Source organism: Sphaerodactylus townsendi, linkage group LG01, assembly GCF_021028975.2.
Source record: "Sphaerodactylus townsendi isolate TG3544 linkage group LG01, MPM_Stown_v2.3, whole genome shotgun sequence".
Classification (NCBI taxonomy): Eukaryota; Metazoa; Chordata; class Lepidosauria; order Squamata; family Sphaerodactylidae; genus Sphaerodactylus; species Sphaerodactylus townsendi.
The window spans coordinates 18571778-18592252 of NC_059425.1; the positions used below are offsets into that span (position 1 = coordinate 18571778).

General features: G+C 50.2%; 1 protein-coding gene across 1 annotated transcript in view; it reads right to left on the reverse strand.

The window, feature by feature from the left end:
* Positions 1-539: 539 nt before the first annotated feature.
* LOC125441603 (sodium/calcium exchanger 1-like) overlaps positions 540-20475 on the reverse strand; it is a 61616-nt gene continuing 41680 nt past the window's right edge. The window contains exons 6-7 of the mRNA XM_048512243.1: positions 10707-10979; positions 540-2314 (exon numbers count right to left, since the gene is read on the reverse strand). Of these exons, the coding sequence (XP_048368200.1) occupies positions 1938-2314; positions 10707-10979 (650 nt within the window). The 3' untranslated portion in view covers positions 540-1937. The remainder of the gene's footprint in view (positions 2315-10706; positions 10980-20475) is intronic.

Here is a 20475-nt window from a genome sequence, read left to right on the forward strand (position 1 = left end):
CGTACCTTTTCTCTCACCAGTCTCTATCAAAGAACCTGTGTGTTTCACCATTGCTGTGTTCAGATTTGTGAGCTGGGGCATTTTCTATAATGTGATGATTTAGAAATGACCTGGTGCAAAATTTGGGGGGGTCGTGGTGGGGTGGCTGCCCATGGGGGGGGCATCCAACTCAGGTTTTGCCCAGGGCTCAGGTTTGCCTAGGTACGCCTCTGCCCCCTTTGCTGAGGGGGGGGCTGGCGAGGGAACCTGTTACTAAAATTTTTGGATCCCACCACTGTTCTAACCTGGTGAACCGGGTTTGTTTCCACATTCCTCCAACATGAAGCCTGCTGGGTGACCTTGGGCAGGTCACAGTTCTCCCGGAACTCTCTCAGCCCCGCCGACTTCACAAGGTGTCTACTGTGGGAAGGCGATTATAAGCTGCTTTGAGGAGACACGGACGTAGAGAAAAGGGGGCTATAAATCCAAACTCTTCTCTCTTCTTCTAGAGAAGACTGGGGTCTTCTTTTTAAAAAAAAAGAAACACAACTTTCTCCAGCAAGTTTTTAAATAACTTTTTAAAAAACGCACGCACGCACACACACAACATTTCCAAAGTAACACAGGCATTTGGACGCAGAGAGTGTACGTGGGAGAGGACGACAGAGAGCAGGCAGGAGGCTGGCAGGCACTGGCAAAAAGACAAACAGGCATGGCCAAGCGTTGGACACAGAGTGACTTACAGACACGGGGGACCAAGTGGGTTGGGGGTCCAGGGTTCACCATGCAAACTAGGATGTGGGATGCACCAATACCCCTCCCCCCATTTGGAGGGGGGGGGAGTCGAAGGGACGGGCCGCACACAGCGGGCTCCGGTCAGGAGCGGAGCGGGAGTTAACATTAAGGGACAGGGAAAGGGGAGACGAGTGAATGGGTGTCGGAGGAGCTTTTCCCCTCCCCCTTTTCCTTTCAACAAAAATAAAATAAAATTTGTGTTTTCTTTCTCGTAAGTAAAATAAAGCTCAACTAAATAGAAATCTGGGTTCTGTACAGGAGGAAATGGCGATGTGGGGGAAGGGGGGGGGACGTTCAGGACGGGGTGGAGGGCGAAAGAGCAGCCGATTCACAACTTTCCCCCTCTTTTTTGCTGCTTGAGATTTGTGCTGTTTTGGGATTCTGTACGAGTGTACCTTCTCGAGGGACTTGACTGTGCTTGAAAGAGGACACATGGAGGGTGGGACCCATCTCTCCCACCCACCCCTTACATGCTATTCCCATTAGCCCCCCCCTCCCTTTTCTGAATTACTTGGGCTGGAGCAGTAAGGATTGGACTACCTTCGGCTTCATCCCTAGACATGCAAAGTCCGTAAGGAAAATAGCTCCGGCCTCCCGCTGTGGCATGTGAACAACCAGATCTCGGGGAGGGGGAGGGATCTGACTTAATAAGCCCCCCCTCCAATCCAAGCATTGCCCGTTTGAAGGGGTGGCGAGAGCCGAGAGAGGTGCTTGTGTTCACAAACTCTTCATCTGCCCAGGACGGCGGGGGAGAAGAGACTGGACCCTGGGCCATCCCTGGCTGAGTCCGTTGTGCCCCATATGTGCCCCAGAAGCTGGTGTCCTCCAAAAGTGGATGGGGGCCTCCCACATCAGTTTTGGAAGCAACAGGAGATGTATTGTTTTCCCCCTCCCCCGAAGGGAGATCTGTAAGTCACAGGACAGAGACTTTAACAACTGGCTAGTGTTTTGACCCTGGCCTGTGTGTGTTACACCGGGCTCAGAGCCGCCTTAATCAGTGCTATGCCACCGGCTACTGTCTAGGTATCTGGCAAAGTCCTTCCCTGACAGTACCAGCAGTAAAGAGGTTCCCCCCGTTTGGTAGGGGAAGAGGGGCTCCCGACTCAGGGATCTCCCCCCCGGGCCAAGCCCACAAACAAATCTACCCAGTCCGGTCTTGTCGCCTAGAACCCTTCAATGTGGCAGTAGGCCTCCAGAGAAGCCAGAAGGATGTAGACCAACCACAGGGTAACGAAGAGAAGCGTGGCGAGGGTTTTGGGGGTTCGGGGCCCTCCCAGTTCTCCGCCGACGGGGGCCCGGCGCCGGTACAGCAGCACGGCAATGCTGATGAAGGCAAAGATGGTAAAGAGGGTGACCGAGAAGGCCAGAGTGCCTGGCTGGACTTTGAACGGCTTGCCTTTGGAGGCCCAGTAGACGGCGGCGATGGACCAGGCCACCCCGATCCCCAGGAAGACGTTGACAGCGTTGCTTCCCGTCACGTTGCCGATTGAGGCATCAGCGTACTGGTCTTGGATGGCGGCCACTTTGCTAGCGAAGGTATCTGTGCAGAAAAAGAAAAGAGAGTTGGTAAGAACAGACGGCTGGAAGGAGATCATCCAACTTTCCTCTGATGGTCATTATAAATACCTCTCTGTCCTCCCTCCCCCTTTTGTTTTGCCATCAAGTCACATCTGACTTATTGCAATGCCTGGTGGGGTTTTCAAGACATTCAGAGATGGTTTACCATTGCCTGCCTTTGCATAGCAACCCTGGACTTCCCAGAATGCACCTTGCTTGGCTTCTGAGAGCCCAGGTCAGGGAGAGCCCAGGTCAGGGAAATGCCTCTCTGAGGCCCTTTCTGCACAGGCAACACAAGCGGGTTAAATCAACCAATGTTGTTTCTCTCACTGTTCGCATAGCAGGTGCAGAGGCTATGCAGGATCACTGGGAGCCCAGCGACAGGATGCGGGATGTTTCACACAGGAAACTCTTTGCTTCCCTGCAAAACATGCATCCAAAAATCACCCCCACCCAAGAATCTCCCACAAACATACCAGAACAAAATGGCGGCTGCCTAGAGAATCCACTCTAATGGTGGCTGCCTACAGAATCCACCATAATGGTGGACAGAAGGGGGGGGGGGGATAGAACACTTCCTGCTTGCTGTAGTTCACACAGGCAAGCAGGAAGTGTGTGAAACCCGGGTTAAAAGGGAAAAAGTTGCTAATTTAGTGACTTTAATTTAACCCGGGTTCAGCAAAATAAAACGCGTTAGAAACCTGGGTCGTTTCCCCACTTACCATGACCACCCTTTGCTGCGCGCTACTCTCAGCTTGCGTCATTTCTGGTGCACTCCCGGGCTTCCCCACGACCCCTCACTGTTTTGAGGAGCGCCAGGGGGTAACCTGACACTGGCGCTGAGGCGCGAAAGGCGGCTAGCGTCCCGAGGGTAGCTCAGCGTTCATCGCCGCGCCCGGTAAGTAGAAGTGACCAGGGGACCCTAAACTACTTTGGTAGAAGGAAATGTAGCAGCGCGCAGCAGATGGTAAGTGGGAAAACGACCCTGGTGTGTGTGTGTGTGTGTGTGGGATGGAGGGGTGGGGATTGATCTGTGGGAACTTCTCCATAACACTTTTTTCACATCCTTAACCCGTTCTATTTTGCCTGTGCAGAATCACCCTAGGTTAGTTACAGGGTTGCCAGCCTCCAGGTGGGCCCTGTAGATTTCCCAGATCGCCAGGCAACAGTGAGTCATCCCGCTGAAGAGAATAGCAAATTTGGAGAGTGGACTTTATGGCATTATATACCACTGAGGCCTCTCCCCTCCCCAAACCTAGCCCTCCTCAGACTCCTCCTGTTACATTTCCTGGTATTTCCCAACCCTAGTTAATGACAATGTGATTAAAGGATCTGGAAATGTACTTCTTTTTTTACCATCCAAGGTGAAGCAATCTGGGCCTTTCCCTGCCCAACTTCTGCTGATCTCTATTTCTCAACACATACAGTGGAACCTCGGTTTTCATTGCCTTCGGTTTTCATCGGTTTCGGTTTTCATCTATTTTTTCAGTGAAAAATTTGCCTCAGTTTTCATCGATTTGCCTCTGTTTTCATTGATTTGCAGTAAGGTGCAGGGGTTTGTGGAGAAAAATCACCCGGACAAAGCTGTTGCAGGCTGTTTCTGCAACTTGTTTAATGACAATGTCTTGCCCCATTTCAGACAAATCTTGAAGAGGCATCAAAAACAGACCTCTTTGGACAGCTTTCTGGTGCAACATTGGTCCACTGGCTCTGAAGCTGGTCCTAGTGTTATTGGCCCTTTCCCCACTTACCTTAAGCCCCGCGTTACTCTCCGCAAGTAGCGCGGGGTCCCACTGCACTCCCCATGTCAGGGGCGGACAGCAAGCGCCCAGCCGCCCCGAGACTCACCCGGCTCTTAAGCCAGCTCAGTCTTCGCGTGGCATCCCTGGCTGGCTAAGCTGGCGACAGCGCCTTTGGATGTTACGCCCAGCGCAGAGTGCGAGAATTAGGTGCATTAGGGAACGCCAGGCTATGCGCGCTAAGGATGCCGCGCGCTCAGAGCAGCAGGCAGCGACGGCGGCAGCAGGAGAAGTGGGGAAAGGCCCATTGTTTGTTACTGTTTTTAGCACTATGTTTATTCACCAAAAAATGTGTTTTTGGTATTTTTTTTGGAGTGCCTAGAATGGATTAATTGGATTTACATTGATTCCTATGGAAAAGTTTGCCTCAGTTTTCATCGGTTTCGGTTTTCATCGCTTCTTTTCAGACAGATTACCAACGAAAACCGAGGTTCCACAGTATAGGTATTGGGGAGTCCACCCCCTTGCATTTCACATTTGAAATGAAGGGTATGCTTGTGAACGCCCCAATTCTTTCTCCAGAAGCTATGCAAGGCCAGAAGAACTGCTACGCTGGATTAGACCCATCATACCACTCATTCAGCACCTTTCTACGCAGAGTGTCCAACCTCCTACCCTCCGAAGGCCTACTGGCAAGGCACAAACGCTGGAGTATCTTTCTGCTGCTGTTCTGTATCACAGAGGATTTCCGCCTCTGAGTATGGAATTCCATTCAGTCATCTCTAATACCCATTGCTGGATGTCTCCATGAATTTGCCTAATCCCCTTTCAAAGCCATCTATGCGCACTGCCATCACTATGCCCACACTGAACCTCACAGCTTCTAATTGAATAATAAAGCACTTTTTGTCGATTTTGAATCCGATTCCCATTGGCTTCTCTGAGTGCTCCTGAATTCCAGTATTATAGGAAAGGGAGATAAAGTGGAGTTTTATCTGGTGAACCAGATTTGTTTCCCCGCTCCTCCACTGCTGGGTGACCATGGGCCAGTCATGGTTCTCCCAGGACTCTCTCAGCACCACCAGCTGCCTGTTGAGGGGACGGGAAGGTAAAAAGTAGTTTGCAAGCCCCTATGAGTCTCCTTACAGGAGAGAAAGGCAGGGTAAAAAAATCCAAACTCCTCTTCTTCCTGGGATTTCAACTGATTTCAACCTTCCAACCCAGAATTGGCAACCCTAGTTTATTCTCACTCCCTGTTTCTTGTTGGTTAACCAGTTTCTAATCCATGAAAGGACATGTCCTCTTATCTGTTCAGTTTGCTCAAGAGCCTTTGGTGAGGAACTTGGTTAGAAGCCTTTTCAAATCTAACATCTACCAGATCACTCTCGCCAATATGTCTCGTCAAACCACTCAAACGATTAACTCCAAAAGGTTGGTGAGGCGGGACTCCCTCAGCTGTACTCCATGCTGATTTTCCCTCAGCAGGCCTTGTTCCTCCATCTGCTAAATAAGCCAACGTTTAATAAAAGTACCCATTGATCAAATTGGAACAAACATTCAACTAAGGAGCCTGTAATTTCCTGGATCTCTTGTGGATTTCTCCCCCCTCCCTCCTGAAATCAGTGTTACATATGATAATATCTAGGCCAATTGCTAGGAGATCAACAATGGAGATCAACAACGTCGCATCTAAGCCCTGAAGAACATTTGCCGAACGCCATCCAGTTCCAATGACTTGAGAGCTTTTAAAATTGTAAATCAGCCCTAGAACTTCCTCTCTTGTTTCTTCTGAGAGATCCCACTGCCTTCAGGTGCCACCGTCTGCTAGCAGATTTACTGTGGTAGAAACTTTCATGGATTACTCTTTGCCGGATGCATGAAGTGTTATCCTTAGTGGGCAGATGGCTACATAAACTAGTGGGGGAAATTACGAACAGAGAAGTCCAAAGGTCTTGAAATGCCTGCGATAAAGTGGTCCGTGGTTGGCTTGGTACCAGAGATGGGTCAGAAAAGATTTTTTTCCCTTGATTTAAACCTCAATGAATATAACCAAGTTCGATCAGTTTAGTCGAGCTGCCAGACTCCATGAGGGGCCTGGCATTCCCCCAGAATTATGACCGATTTCCGGACCAGAAATCGGGTCCCTGGGAGAAAACGCCACCAATGGATGGCAGACTCTATGGAATTGATTCCCTTCTGAAGAAGCAGCAGCATTTGGATTTTTACCCCACCTTCCTCTCCTGTAAGGAGACTCAAGGTGGCTAACAAACTCCTCTCCCTTCCTCTCCCCACAGCAGACACCTTGTGAGGTAGGCGGGGCTGAGAGAGTTCTGAGAGAACTGTGACTAGCCCAAGGTCACCCAGCAGGAATGTAGGAGTGCGGAAACACATCTGGTTCACCAGATCAGCCTCTGCCACTCAGTTGGAGGAGTGGGGAATCAAACCGGTTCTCCAGATTAGAATCCACCTGCTCTCAACCACTACACCACGCTGGCTCTCACTGAGCCCCCTCCCCAATTTCTACCCTCCCCAGACTCTGCCCCCAGGTCTCCAGAAATTTCCCAACCAGGAATTGCCAACCTTATGGAGGGCTTCTTGCATTTAAGCAGCCTTTTCACCCCAACCATTCTGCATTTTTTGGTCATCTGTCCTGGCTTTGTCCATGCACCCATTCTATACATTTAACAGAACAGGCTCCATCACAGGAAAGAATCAGCCACCAAATGCCTTTTTAAAAACACTGTCTGCCATCTCTTTGGTCTCTTCCGCACAGGCAGAATAATACACATTCAATCCACTTGCACAATTGCTTTAAAGTGGATTTTGTTATCCCGCACAGTAAAATCCAGCTTCAAAGTGCATTGAAAGTGGATTGAAAGTGCGTGTCTACCTGCAATGTCACGGGAAGGGACTTTCCTCAACCACCGCATAGCTACACAGAAGGTGTAGCTGGGCAAGCCTCGCTGAAGCGATGCGCATTCTATATTTTCTGCCCCCCATGGCCCCCAACGGCACCCTCTTTCCCACACTTACCTTAGTTCCTTTCCTTTTTCTTGAACTTTTTCAGGCCGCAAAAAAGCCTGTTCGCAGTAAAAATGGCCTGATGGGAACTACACTTCCCAGGAGACCTTGTGAGCCTCAAAGTCTCCTGGGAACTATAGTTCCTCAGGCCGTTTTTACTGCGAACAGGCCTTTTGCAGCCTGAAAAAGTTCAAGAATTTTAAAATAAAGGAACTAAAGTAAGTATGTGAAAGAGTATGAAGCTTTCCAGCGAGAGGAGGGAGGGACCTGGGGGTGATCTTCCGCACCCCCAGGCGTGCGCCCGGTGCATGGCGCACCCCCCGCACCCCTTGTGGCTTCGCCACTGTAGCTACATCATCCCATTCAGCAACCTGTCACTCAAACCTCTCTAAATCCTTTCACTCTCCACCCTGTAATATATGAATGTTGTCCTTTCAGCACTTTAGGAGGTTAACTTTTTACATATACAGCTGCCTGAGTCTTATCGCTATTTCTCCACCAACCTACTGAAAGCGCTTTCTGGTTTCTAATCCGGTTCTCCAGACTGCCGGTTAAACACAATGGCTTCTCCCCGCCTCCAGCCACCGGCTTTGTCAGTCACATGTTCAAGAAGTTAAATTTTCTGCTCTTTCATCCAGTTCATGAATATGTACCCAAGGCTGGCCCCGAGCTCTGGTGCGCATCCTAAATAGCTATCGCGGAGATGGAATTTTCAAAAGCCCATTGTCAGCTGTGTGCGTTGGAGAAAGGGGTGCATCTAATAAGCATCTGGGGAGTTCTGGCCTTTATCTGGATCTGGTCCCAGGGCAGGCACAAGCTACCTGCCATAGTGCATACTTATTTTCCATCCTACAGGGTCCTCGGCTCTCCCCACCATTTCCCCATCTTTGAAGTTTGATTGAATTGTGCAGTGTTATGGCACACAGAAAAGTGGGAAATAAAAAGAGATATCATAGAGTTGGGAGAGACCCCAAGGGCCATCAAGTCCAACCCCTGCAATGTAGGAACACACAATCAAAGCACTCCTGTCAGATGGCCATCCAGCCTCTCTTTAAAAACATCCAAAGAAGCAGACTCCACCACACTCCGAGGTAGTGCATTCCACTGTTGAACAGCCCTCACTGTCAAGAAGTTTTTCCTGATGTTTAGGTGGAATCTCTTTTCCTTCCCCTTGAACCTATTACTCCTGGTCCTAGTCTCTGGAGCAGCAGAAAACAAGCTTGCTCCCTCACCAACATGACATCCCTTCAAGTATCTAAACAGGGCTATCATGTCACCTTTTAACCTTCTCTTCACCAAGCTAAACATCCCCAGCTCCCTCAGTCTCTCCTTGTAGGGCATGGATTCCAGACCTTTTACCATCCATGCTCTAGGAGGAGAGACTTAAGGAGCTGGATATGTTAAGTTAGGTGAAGAGAAGGTTAAGAGGTGAAATGCATTATGGCACACAGAAAAGTGGGAAATAAAATGAGACCTGAAATGCATTCCCTTTTCAGCTTTTGCAATCCTGAAGCACCTCTGACGTGTTTAATGCAAACAAGCAAACTACCATGTTAATGCACAAGTAAGTAGAACTGAGCCTTGACCTGGATGGCTCACAGATCTGGTCAGGTCTCAGAAGCTAAGCAGGGTCAGCCTTGATTAGTATTTTAATGGCACACCACCAAGGAAGTCCCGGGCTGCAGCACAGAGACAGGCAACGGCAAACCACCTCTGAACGTATCTTGTCTTGAAAACCCGACAGACTCACCATAAATCAGTTGCAACTCGAGGGCACTTTCCACCACCAGGCAGAATTGGTGTGAAGGAGAAGCTACAAGAGAAACGCCGTAACCCTAAAAAGTGCATGGGTGTGCTTGCTAGAATCCCATTTTCCATTTTTCAAAGAGAGAGAAAGCGAATAGGCTGCTTTGGAAGTGAACTCACTAGGACGAGTGGTTCTCAACCTTCCTAATGCCGCTGACGCTTCAATGCAGTTCGCTCATGTTGTGCTGACCCCAGCCTAACATTTTATCCCATTTTACACGAAGTGGAGGGGAACACTTGGTGCAGAGGTCTTAAAAGGCGAGCCCAACCTGTGAAAGTGGCGTTCACCTAAAGGGGTCCCGATCCACAGGTTGAGAACCACTGCTCTAGGACATTGTACCCCACTGAGGTCCCAAACTCAATCCTTCCTAAGCCCCACCCCTACATCTCCAGGAATTTACCACCTCAGCGTGGGCATCTCCTAGCTAGGACAGTGATGGCGAACCTTTTCGAGACCGAGTACCCAAATTGCAACCCAAAACCCACTTATTTATCACAAAGTGCCAACACGGCAATTTAACCTGAATAACCCCCTCAAGCAGGGGCCAGCCTGCTGTAGCCTCCAGCAAGTCCCACATGTGCCGCTCTGCACCTGTCTAGCATCTCTGCCGCCTCTTCCCCCCACCCCCACCTCAGGTAGCAGCCACCTGGAGCACAGGCACCAGGCCCACCAGCTGAGTCCTCCCTGCTCGCTGTGGTGAATGCACATCAAGTCCAGCGGCCCAGGCCAGCCTAGATGTGTGTGTGTGTGGAGGGGCTATTTCCCCCCCACATGATGAACTCTGTGCACGTGTGCCCACAGAGCAGGCTCTGAGTGCCACCTCTGGCACCCGTGCCATAGGTTCGCCACCACTGAGCTAGGAGGAAGTATCAGAGGACACACTTCAGCCTCGATGCCATCTTTCTTTGCCCTTGGGTTAGAGAAAGAGCATGCTGGGCAAGATTGACCACTGCTGGGATCCAGCAGGACTCTTCTTACATTCAACTCTCATAGATTCTTGGGAGGATAGTACAACTGGTCCAGCCTTCTAACATACATGGCTGCCATGTAAGAATGTCTGAGACAAAGATCACTGACAGGATGAGGCAGCGAGTTTAGAAGACGAGTCTGCATTAATACCTCCCTTTCTTTCCTGTTAAGAAGTCTCAAAGGGACTTACAAGCTCCTTTCCCTTCCTCTCTCCACAACAGGCACCTTGTGAGGGAGGTGGGGCTGAGAGAGTTCTGAGAGAACTGTGACTGGGCCAAGGTCACCCAGCAGGTTTCATGTGTAGGAGCGGAGAAACAAATCAGTTCACCAAATAAGAGTCCGCCGCTCAAGCAGAGGGGAGGAGAATCAAACCCGCTCTTAACCACTACACCTCACTGGACAAATACAAGTGGAAACATCATGTAGAGAGCGCGTTTACTGCTCAATATAGTATGCCAGGTAAGACAGGGTTTTTCACACCCTGCCCAAGGACTTCCAAAGGCATCTGAGTGGCCTCTGTGTGAGTGCAACGCTGAATAGTTGGCCGGACACCATAAGGCAATTTTTATGTTAATTGCCGCTGCTACCATTTCCTGCCTTTTGTTGCTGGCACAGAAAACGAGCGAGTAAAAGATTTCCTGCCAAAGTATCTCCATGCCAGGAAAAGCCTCACTCCTCGCTTGTAATCCTAGCAGGTGGGGGACAACTAGAGCTGGGCTCATTTGGAACCTGGTCTCAAACCCTCGTTCTCTGTGACTGGACCAGCCTCCCTTGCTCACATCTTGCTTTATTTTTGTACGCCATCCTTGCCCTTGATTCCCACCCGTCCTCTCACTAACCAGGCACAGAGGTGCCCAGCGCGACAAAAACCACCGCTGTGACGGAGTCTTTGAGACCGACGGTGCAGCCGAAGTGGGCGGCCAGATCCCCCGTGAGGGCGGTGAGCACCCCGATAAGACAGATCGAGACAAAGAAGCAGGCCCAGCCGCACCAGTATTCAGTGGGTGGCACAAAGGCAAAGAGAACTTTCCAGAAAACCGTCAGGAAGTGCATGATGTAGTCAAAGCAGGAGGGGAGGCGCTCTTCGCCTGAGTCGTCGTCTTCATCGTCACCTGTGGGGAACAGCACAGATATACAAAGTAAACCAACATGGCTAGTCTAATTTTATTTGTCACCAGTTGCATCAATGGTTAAAGCATGGAAGTGATGTCATCAAGCTGGCGTTACACTCTAGGATTTGGCCAACACTATGGCTCATTCCGCACATGCAGAATAATGCACTTTCAAACTGCTTTCAGTGCTCTTTGAAGCTGTGCGGAATGGCAAAATCCAGTTGTGAAAGTGGTTTGAAAACACATTATTTTGCATGTGCGGGCCTGTGTTTTTACCACAGAGTTTTGGTCAACTCCTAGAGCTTCATGACAGCAACACAGTATCATTTCCAAGTATCTGATAGAAGTGGCATCGTGGCAACATAATTTTTCAGTACCGCCTTGCTGACTGGCAGTGGGTAAAGAAGAGGGAGGCTGGGAGGTATCCCTATTCCAGCTTAACACTTTAAAACACGGTTTGAGGTGATTATTGAGGGGAGGTGGTGGTTCTTTGGGTGAGGGTGTTCCAGCGGGGCCATTCTGGGGGGCAGGATGTCCCCCACACTTCACAGTGCTTTGATTCTCTACTTCTGCTTATATGGTTAGCCAGATCCTTTTGGAATAGGTCTGAGGAATAGGGTTGCCAGATCCCCACAGCCACCAGTGGGAGATGGGGGGCAGGTTGCCAGGTCTAGGTTGGGAAACTGCTGGAAATTTGGGGAATGGAACCTGGGGAGGTCAGGGACCTCGGTGGGGTACAAGGCCAGAGAGTTCATCTTCCATTCAGAATTGATTTCTTTAGTTTGGAGATAAGCTGCAATTCCAGGGGATCTCAAGGTCCCACCTGGAGGCTGGCATCCCTGCTGGGGAGGCCCGAGGTCATATTCTTACTTCCCACAAAATCTCTTGCCCGACACTGTACCAGATTAGTCAAACCTCTCTCTGTATTAATTAATTTATCAAGCTCGCGGCCCTCCAGATGTTATGGACTACCGTTTCCATCATCCCCAGCCAGCATCATGATGGCGGGGGATGATGGGAACTGTAGTCCATAACATCTGGAGGGCCGCGAGTTTGACACCAGTGGTCTAAACTACCTCACAGGGTTCTTGTGAAGATAAAACAGAGAGTGGGAGATTCATCCCGAGCTCCTTAGAGGAAGGGCAGAGAAAAACACATTAAAGGAATTTTGGGTAGTGGTAGAACTAGGCCCAGGCCTCTCTGAGGCAGCAGATTTTGAGGCAACGTTAAAAAGAACGAAAATGTCAATTCGGTAGCGCGTTTATTGTCATCGTATTTCTATCACACACATGCCAGATGATGCGGAGTGGGTGGGAGAGAACTTTAAGCATCTCAGTTTCCATACCACAGGCGCCATTTTGGTTATGGGAGGAAGCACACGGAATCTGTTTGTTGCATGCAGGGAGGAGGGCAATATTTGGTGCTTTTCTTGCAAATGGCGTACCAACTCCCATGAACCGCGGGCGGCCGCGCATACGCATACCCCAAATCCAGCGGTGGCGAAGACCTACCAGCACGGGTGCCAAAGGTTGCACTCAGAAACCCTCCACTGTGAAAGGCACGCGCGTACAGAGGTCATCATAATAATGGGGGGGGGGCGGGGGAAAAAAAACCCCCCCCCCACAGATGCACACTCACGCACCCACCTAAAACGGCCTGGGCATGATCCTTTACGCAGAGGTAAAAGCCCGGCGGTTGCTTACGTGGGGCTTGCTTCTGAGTAAACCCTCCCAGGGTCATGATTCACCCATTTGAAGCATTGCACAGTTGCTTCACCAAGCTTACTCCCGAGTAACATGCGCCTCAGAGCCAACTGTTTTTTCTAAACTAAAACCTCAGTATTTATAAGGTTAGGGTATGCGTGTTGGCGCTTTGCACTGTCCAAATAGAAGTGGGTTTTGGGTTGCAATTTGGGCACTTAGTCTCATCACTGTACTAAATGAACTGCAGTAAAAGAAAGACGCAGCTCTTCTCTATATGGTGAGCAGGGGCATGATGATAATAGAAACAAAGCTAGAGGGTCATTGCTGTCCAGTTCCCTCACAACACAGCTCCCCCCTTTCTCCCTTGCTTCCCTCTCCTTGCCTGGAAGCTTCCTGGGAGCACCTATCACCTTGTCTTCCCTGCTGGAAAGCCACTTTTTATGAGAAGACTTACAACCTGCCACTCTCAACTGAAACAAAGCCCAGGGACCCGAACATTGTATCGGGTCACGTTCATCCTTGGTTAGCTTTGTTTCCACCCAGGGCCATATCATCCAGAAGAAAAAGAAGTAGAGTTTGGATTTATATCCCCCCTTTCTCTCCTGTAAGGAGACTCAAAGGGGTTTACAATCTTCTTTCCCTCCCCCCCCCCCCCAACAAATACCCTGGGAGATGGGTGGGGCTGAGAGAGCTCCACAGAACTAGCCCAAGGTCACCCAGCTGGCATATGCTGGAGTGCACAAGCTAATCTGGTTCACCAGATAAGCCTCCACAGCTCAAGTGGCAGACCGGGGAATCAAACCTAGTTCTCAGGATTCCAGAATGTACTTCTGCTCCTGCTACTACACTACACCACACCATAAGGGTGACCAGGGTAGGGGCCTGTCAATTTTTTTTTCTTGCTGCGGCACTGTTACCAGCTCTCTAGGGCTCCAATGGTTAAAGGCACTTTGCACTCAGCTGAGGCTTGTTTTGAGACAACGGGAAGAGGGGGAGAGAGCAGGCTAAAAGCAGTGGTGGGATCCAAAAATTTTGTGCTTTCTGGAGTTCCACTTAGTGGTGAGGTTGGCTGTCCGTGTAGCGCCAATGGGGGGGGGCTGGGCAGCAGGGCATGTGAGAGGCGGGGCGGGGCATTCATGGGCAGGGCTGTGGCAAGGACCCAGCCGCTGCGCCGGTCCTTGGGTGGGAAACGAATGCATGCAGGCGCAGGCTGCCACTTATGCCGGTGCACCTCCTGCTAGACTGCTTCAAGTTCTGCGCACTACTGAGAGGAGGAGCTAAGGCAAAAATCATGTGGCAAAATCTGAGTGTATTAACCCCCTCTTGGCTTTACAAATAATTAGTAACCTACACTCGGGAACCTGCTTGAGGAACCTGCTGGATCCCACCTCTGGCTAAAAGCACACTAGAATCAGGAGTTTAGCGTGTCATTGCACCACCTCTTCCCTCATTACATCTCCACGAGCAATACAGCCTAATTGTGACCTTGATCACGTGTGTTTGAACATTTCCACGAGCCATTCCATGCCCAGCCCCCAGCCAAACTTCCCCCGCCCCTGCAAAAATAATAATAATAATAAATGAACAAAGTTTTCCTCCATCCCTCCAAGTGGCAGAAGAGAGAGGGTGGGTGGCCAAAATGTCCCCTCTCACATGACCCAGGTGAATGGTGCCGGGGTCATCTGCCCCCTCAGCCCTCCTCCCCAAGATACACCATTGCGGGGGGGGGGGGGGGCAGGGAGCCAATAGCACACTAGCGTCAAGCGTTGCCGACATCAAAATACCCGCCTCCTCCCTTATTACACCTCCGTGGGCTTCACCGCATTCCTGATTTGCTTGACCTTGGTGCATGTGTCGGAACGTTTTTAGGAACGTTAGAACGAAAATAAAACAGTTATTACTTATGAATTTTTAAAAAGAACAAATGGCAGCCAACATGTGCAAGCACAAATCAGGATTTCAAAAGAAAAGGGAGAACCACCGCACTGTGAGAAAAGAGGTCGGCAGACTTCATTTCAACTGGGTATCCAGGTCCGTGTCAATACTGAAAGTATAAATGATGGCATAAGTACCTGGAAGTCTAAGGGCCCGGCTATAGGTTAATACAGATCTGTTTCCATCCTCCAAAGCAGCCATTTTCTACAATTAGTACAGCATTTGTACTAATGCTGGGAGATCTTCTGGTAAGTTTGTCAGCTCTGGTTTGGGGAATACCTAGAGATTTTGAGGGTAAAGCCTGAGGAGGATTTGTGGGGGGAAGGGGAAAGACCAGAGGTGGGATCCAGCAGGTTCTCACCAGTTCCCAAGAGTGGGTTACTAATTATTTGTGTGTGCCGAGAGGGGGTTACTAACTGGGTCTGCTTTTCCATTAGAAATTCCATTAGGTCCAAAAATCATAAAGTCCTGTTGTTTCCTATGTGGCTGGTTAGAGAAGGAAGAAAACGGGATAATTCTCCCTGTTGGGCTGTTTTAAAAACATGTTTTAGTAATATGGTAAAGTTCCTTGTTTAAGGAAAGTATCCTTCTTTTGATTTCGAGAAACAAAATTAAGTATTTGAAAGAATTCAGTATTTTGCAGGCAGTCAATTAGAGGAGAAGTAGTTGTTTCTGTTGGCAGTAGACGATAGGACTTGCTATAATGAGTTTAAATTATGGACAGAAAGATACCAGCTGGAAACTAGGAACTTTTTTTTACAGTAAGAGTTTTTTACAGTAACAGAGAAATTATTAATGCCCCGCCCCCGGAATGCCCGGCCACGCCCCCATCGTGCCCCGCCCAGCCCCACTGGTGCTACGCCACTGTTTGAATCCCACCACCATGGGAACCTGTTACTAAAAATTTTGGATCCTACCACTGGGAAAGACCTCACAAATGTATAAAGCAGTAGAGTCCACCTTCCAAAGCGGCCATTTTCTTCAGGTAAACTGATGTTTGTCATCTGGAAATCAGTTGTAATCCCAGGGGATTGCTAGCCACCTGCAGGTTGGCTACCCTATCTCCTGGTCCCAGCTGGAGACCAGCAACCTTCACTGCAAGTCCCATCCTCGTCTCCCCGCCCCAGTGACCTCTAACCCCTTTCTTACCTGCACTGACAGTTACGGCACTAACAAACTGCTCCCGCCAACTGCTGCTGCCCACCACAAGCGCCAGGTTGGTTTTCTTGATTAATTTGTCCACTGTGCTCTGGAAGAGGAGGAAAGAGGAGATAACAAAGGGGGGGGGGGAGCAAGAGCAGATGACAGCAAAATACCTCCTGCAAAGTCATTGGCCTCCTGCTTTCACAACCACACAAAATTATCTTCCACATCGTCTGGGCCATTCGGTGCCAGTGGCCAAGAACAGCGTGGGAAAATGTCACTGAATCTTTTGGCGCCCTGCCTCTCTGCCATTTGTCCAACCAGCCATGACAACAAGGCTACTGGAGCATAAGGTGGCATGGAAATCGGGGATAAAGATTCAAAGCAGGTTGGAAAAGAGGCTACCGGACAGGAGCAGGGGATACGTCTATCCTATGAGGCTGATTCGGTCCCTCAGACTCTGTTGCCAACTCCAGGTTGGGAAATTCCTACAGATTTGAAGGCGGAGCCTGGGAGGGCAGAGCTTGGGGAGGGGAGGGGACTCAGAAGGATATAACGCCACAGAGTCCACCATCCACAGCGGCCATTTTGTTTAGCGGAACTGATCTCTGTCGTCTGGAGATTAGTTATTTATCAGTAAAGTAATATCTACTCAGGGACGAGGGGTAGCCCCCCCCCTGCCCTAAGTAACTAATCTCGCCATGTGGGGGGGGGGGTGCAAAAATAGAAACACCACATGACCAGATACTATGTGTGGTGATGAGGGAGCAGGAAGTCCTGCTGCCTTGTCTTCTTTGGGCTCCCTTGACCCCGCCCCCAGGTGTGTGGGGGCGCTCGGAGAAGGCTTGTCTCTGGGCACCATTTTCTTTCCATACGCCTCTGGTTTTGATTCCTGGAGGTTGTCACCCTAACCCTCAGTGTGTTGCGCAATCTCATTTGCTGAGCCACAAGTCTCTATAGAGCCATTTGTTTTTTGGCTTCTTCTCAGAAGGATCTTGTGCTGGAGCGCATTCATAGAGACAGCAAGTCACGTTTCCTGCTTTTCTAGATCAGGGGTAGGGAACCTGCGGCTCTCCAGATGTTCAGTAACTACAATTCCCATCCGGTGTTGGCTCCCGGGGGCATCTCAGGTGCAGCCTCGGCCGGGATCGGGGGGGAGTCGATCGGAAGGCGATGCGGATACCTTGTCCAGGTTTGAATCCCAGTGTCGGGCCGGAGCTGATGCTTTATTGCCCGCGGTGGTTCTTTGGGAGCATCACCAAAATCTGAGTCCGAATTGATTCAATGGACTCCTGGGTTTGCCGCATGAAGGTGGTCAGGCCCGTCTCCTCCATGACAGGTTGCATCTGAGGTTTGCTTAATCCATCACAGCGGGTAGATATCCGATCCACGAAATTTCGATCCATGAACCTTGGCGCCCCAAGCGACTCATGTAAGTCCCCATGGTGGTCATCGCGTCCCTCGTTCCAGCGGAGTAAGGAAAGACTTCGTGCGCTGATGTCGAGGGCCGGGGAAAGAGTCACCAGCGAGACCGTTCTCCGGTTCCTCCAGATCCAGAAGAGGAAAGGTCGAACCTCTTTGAGACTACCGCACCTTCCCCGAAACGTCCAACCTCTCCATGCCGGGAACACCAGAAGTCCCACTGCACTAGGAATATAGATGAATTAAGATTCCTGCCACAATGTAAGAATTCCATGAAGCGAAATAAAGGCTCTTTGGGGTGAAAAGACCGTTTATTCGAACATCTTAAACTCAGAAGTACAGCGGTGGCAGGAATGACACTTCCGCCAGAAGCACAGGTTATAACTCTGTCATCCCATCCCCTCCGGCTTCCCATGGGAACGGAGACCTCATCTCCCGCGCAGAGATAAAGTCTCCGCCGATGAAGCTGGCCCATCGCCCGGGCTGTGGAATGTACTCAAGGTTAGGCGGCTGCCCTTTCCATCAACACCATTGAAACCTTTACATCTAGGTTGGGAAACTGCTGGAAATTTGGGGAATGGAACCTGGGGAGGTCAGGGACCTCGGTGGGGTACAAGGCCAGAGAGTTCATCTTCCATTCAGAATTGATTTCTTTAGTTTGGAGATAAGCTGCAATTCCAGGGGATCTCAAGGTCCCACCTGGAGGCTGGCATCCCTGCTGGGGAGGCCCGAGGTCATATTCTTACTTCCCACAAAATCTCTTGGATGACACTGAGTCAGTCATTCTCTCTGTCTAAACCAGTGGTGTCAAACTCGCGGCCCTCCAGATGTTATGGACTACCGTTTCCATCATCCCCTGCCAGCATCATGATGGCGGGGGATGATGAAACAATCTATAACATCTGGAAACGAACAATACGATAGTCTAAACTTCTACCTCACAGGAGTTCTTGTGAATGCAAAGCAAATTAGGAGATTCATCCCGAGCTCCTTAGAGGAAGGGCAGAGAAAAACACATTAAAGGAATTTTGGGTAGTGGTAGAACTAGGCCCAGGCCTCTCTGAGGCAGCAGATTTTGAGGCAACGTTAAAAAGAACGAAAATGTCAATTATGTAGTTTATTGTCCTCGTATTTCTATCACATAGCAGATGGGTGGGGTGGGTGGGAGAGAACAGCATCTCAATTTCCTGCCACAGGCACCATTTAGGACCATCTGGGAGGAAGCACACGGAATCTGTTTGTTGCATGCAGGGAGGAGGGCAATATTTGGTGCTTTTCTTGCAAATATTTTCCTTCTCCCATGAACAGCCCCGGCCTAACACATAAGCATACTAAATCAGCGGTGGCGAACCTATGGCACGGGTGCCAGAGGTGGCACTCAGAGCCCTTCCTGTGGGCACGCGTGCACAGAGTTCATCATGTGGGGGGGGGGGGGCAGAAAATCACCTCCACACACACACACACACACACACACCTAAGCTGGCCTGGGCATGATCCTTTACCTGGGAGTAAGCGCGGTTGCTTGCAATGGGGCTTGCTTCTGAGTAAACCCTCCCAGGGTCATGATTCACCCATTTGAAGCATTGCACAGTTGCTTCACCAAGCTTACTCCCGAGTAACATGCGCCTCAGAGCCAACTGTTTTTTCTAAACTAAAACCTCAGTATTCAGGTTAAATTGTCGTGTTGGCACTTTGCAATAAATAAGTGGGTTTTGGGTTGCAATTTGGGCACTTAGTCTCATCACTGTACTAAATGAACTGCAGTAAAAGAAAGACGCAGCTCTTCTCTATATGGTGAGCAGGGGCATGATGATAATAGAAACAAAGCTAGAGGGTCATTGCTGTCCAGTTCCCTCACAACACAGCTCCCCCCTTTCTCCCTTGCTTCCCCTCATGCCTAGAGCTGCTTCCTAGAACACCTATCACCTTGTCTTCCCTGCTGGAAAGCCACTTTTTGTGAGAAGACTTACAACCTGCCACTCTCAACTGAAACAAAGCCCAGGGACCCGAACATTGTATCGGGTCACGTTCATCCTTGGTTAGCTTTGTTTCCACCCAGGGCCATATCATCCAGAAGAAAAAGAAGTAGAGTTTGGATTTATATCCCCCCTTTCTCTCCTGTAAGGAGACTCAAAGGGGTTTACAATCTTCTTTCCCTCCCCCCCCCCCCCCAACAAATACCCTGGGAGATAGGTGGGGCTGAGAGAGCTCCACAGAACTAGCCCAAGGTCACCCAGCTGGCATATGCTGGAGTGCACAAGCTAATCTGGTTCACCAGATAAGCCTCCACAGCTCAAGTGGCAGACCGGGGAATCAAACCTAGTTCTCCAGATTAGAATGCACCTGCTCTTAACCACTACACTACACCACACCATAAGGGTGACCAGGGTAGGGGCCTGTCAATTTTTTTTTCTTGCTGCGGCACTGTTACCAGCTCTCTAGGGCTCCAATGGTTAAAGGCACTTTGCACTCAGCTGAGGCTTGTTTTGAGACAACGGGAAGAGGGGGAGAGAGCAGGCTAAAAGCAGTGGTGGGATCGAAAATTTTTAGTAACAGGTTCCCTTGGTGGTGGGATTCAAACTGTGGTGTAACGCCAATGGGGCTGGGCAGGGCATGACGGGGGCGGGGCGGGGCATTCATGGGCAGGGCTGTGGCAAGGACCCAGCCGCTGCGCCGGTCCTTGGGTGGGAAACGAATGCATGCAGGCGCAGGCTGCCACTTATGCCGGTGCACCTCCTGCTAGACTGCTTCAAGTTCTGCGCACTACTGCTGAGAGGAGGAGCTAAGGCAAAAATCATGTGGCAAAATCACCAATTAGTAACCCCCTCTTGGCACACACAAATAATTAGTAACCTACACTCGGGAACCTGTGAGAACCTGCTGGATCCCACCTCTGGCTAAAAGCACACTAGAATCAGGGTTGTGATGTCATGCTACCTCTTCCCTCATTACATCTCCACGAGCAATACAGCCTAATTGTGACCTTGATCACGTGTGTTTGAACATTTCCACGAGCCATTCCATGCCCAGCCCCCAGCCAGAGCTTCCCGCCCTGCAAAAATAATAATAATGGCAAGTAGACAAAGTTTTCCTCCATCCCTCCAAGTGGCAGAAGAGAGAGGGTGGGTGGCCAAAATGTCCCCTCTCACATGACCCAGGTGAATGGTGCCGGGGTCATCTGCCCCCTCAGCCCTCCTCCCCAAGATACACCATTGCGGGGGGGGGGGGGGACAGTGAGCCAATAGCACACTAGCGTCAGCGTTGTGACATCATGCCGCCTCCTCCCTTATTAC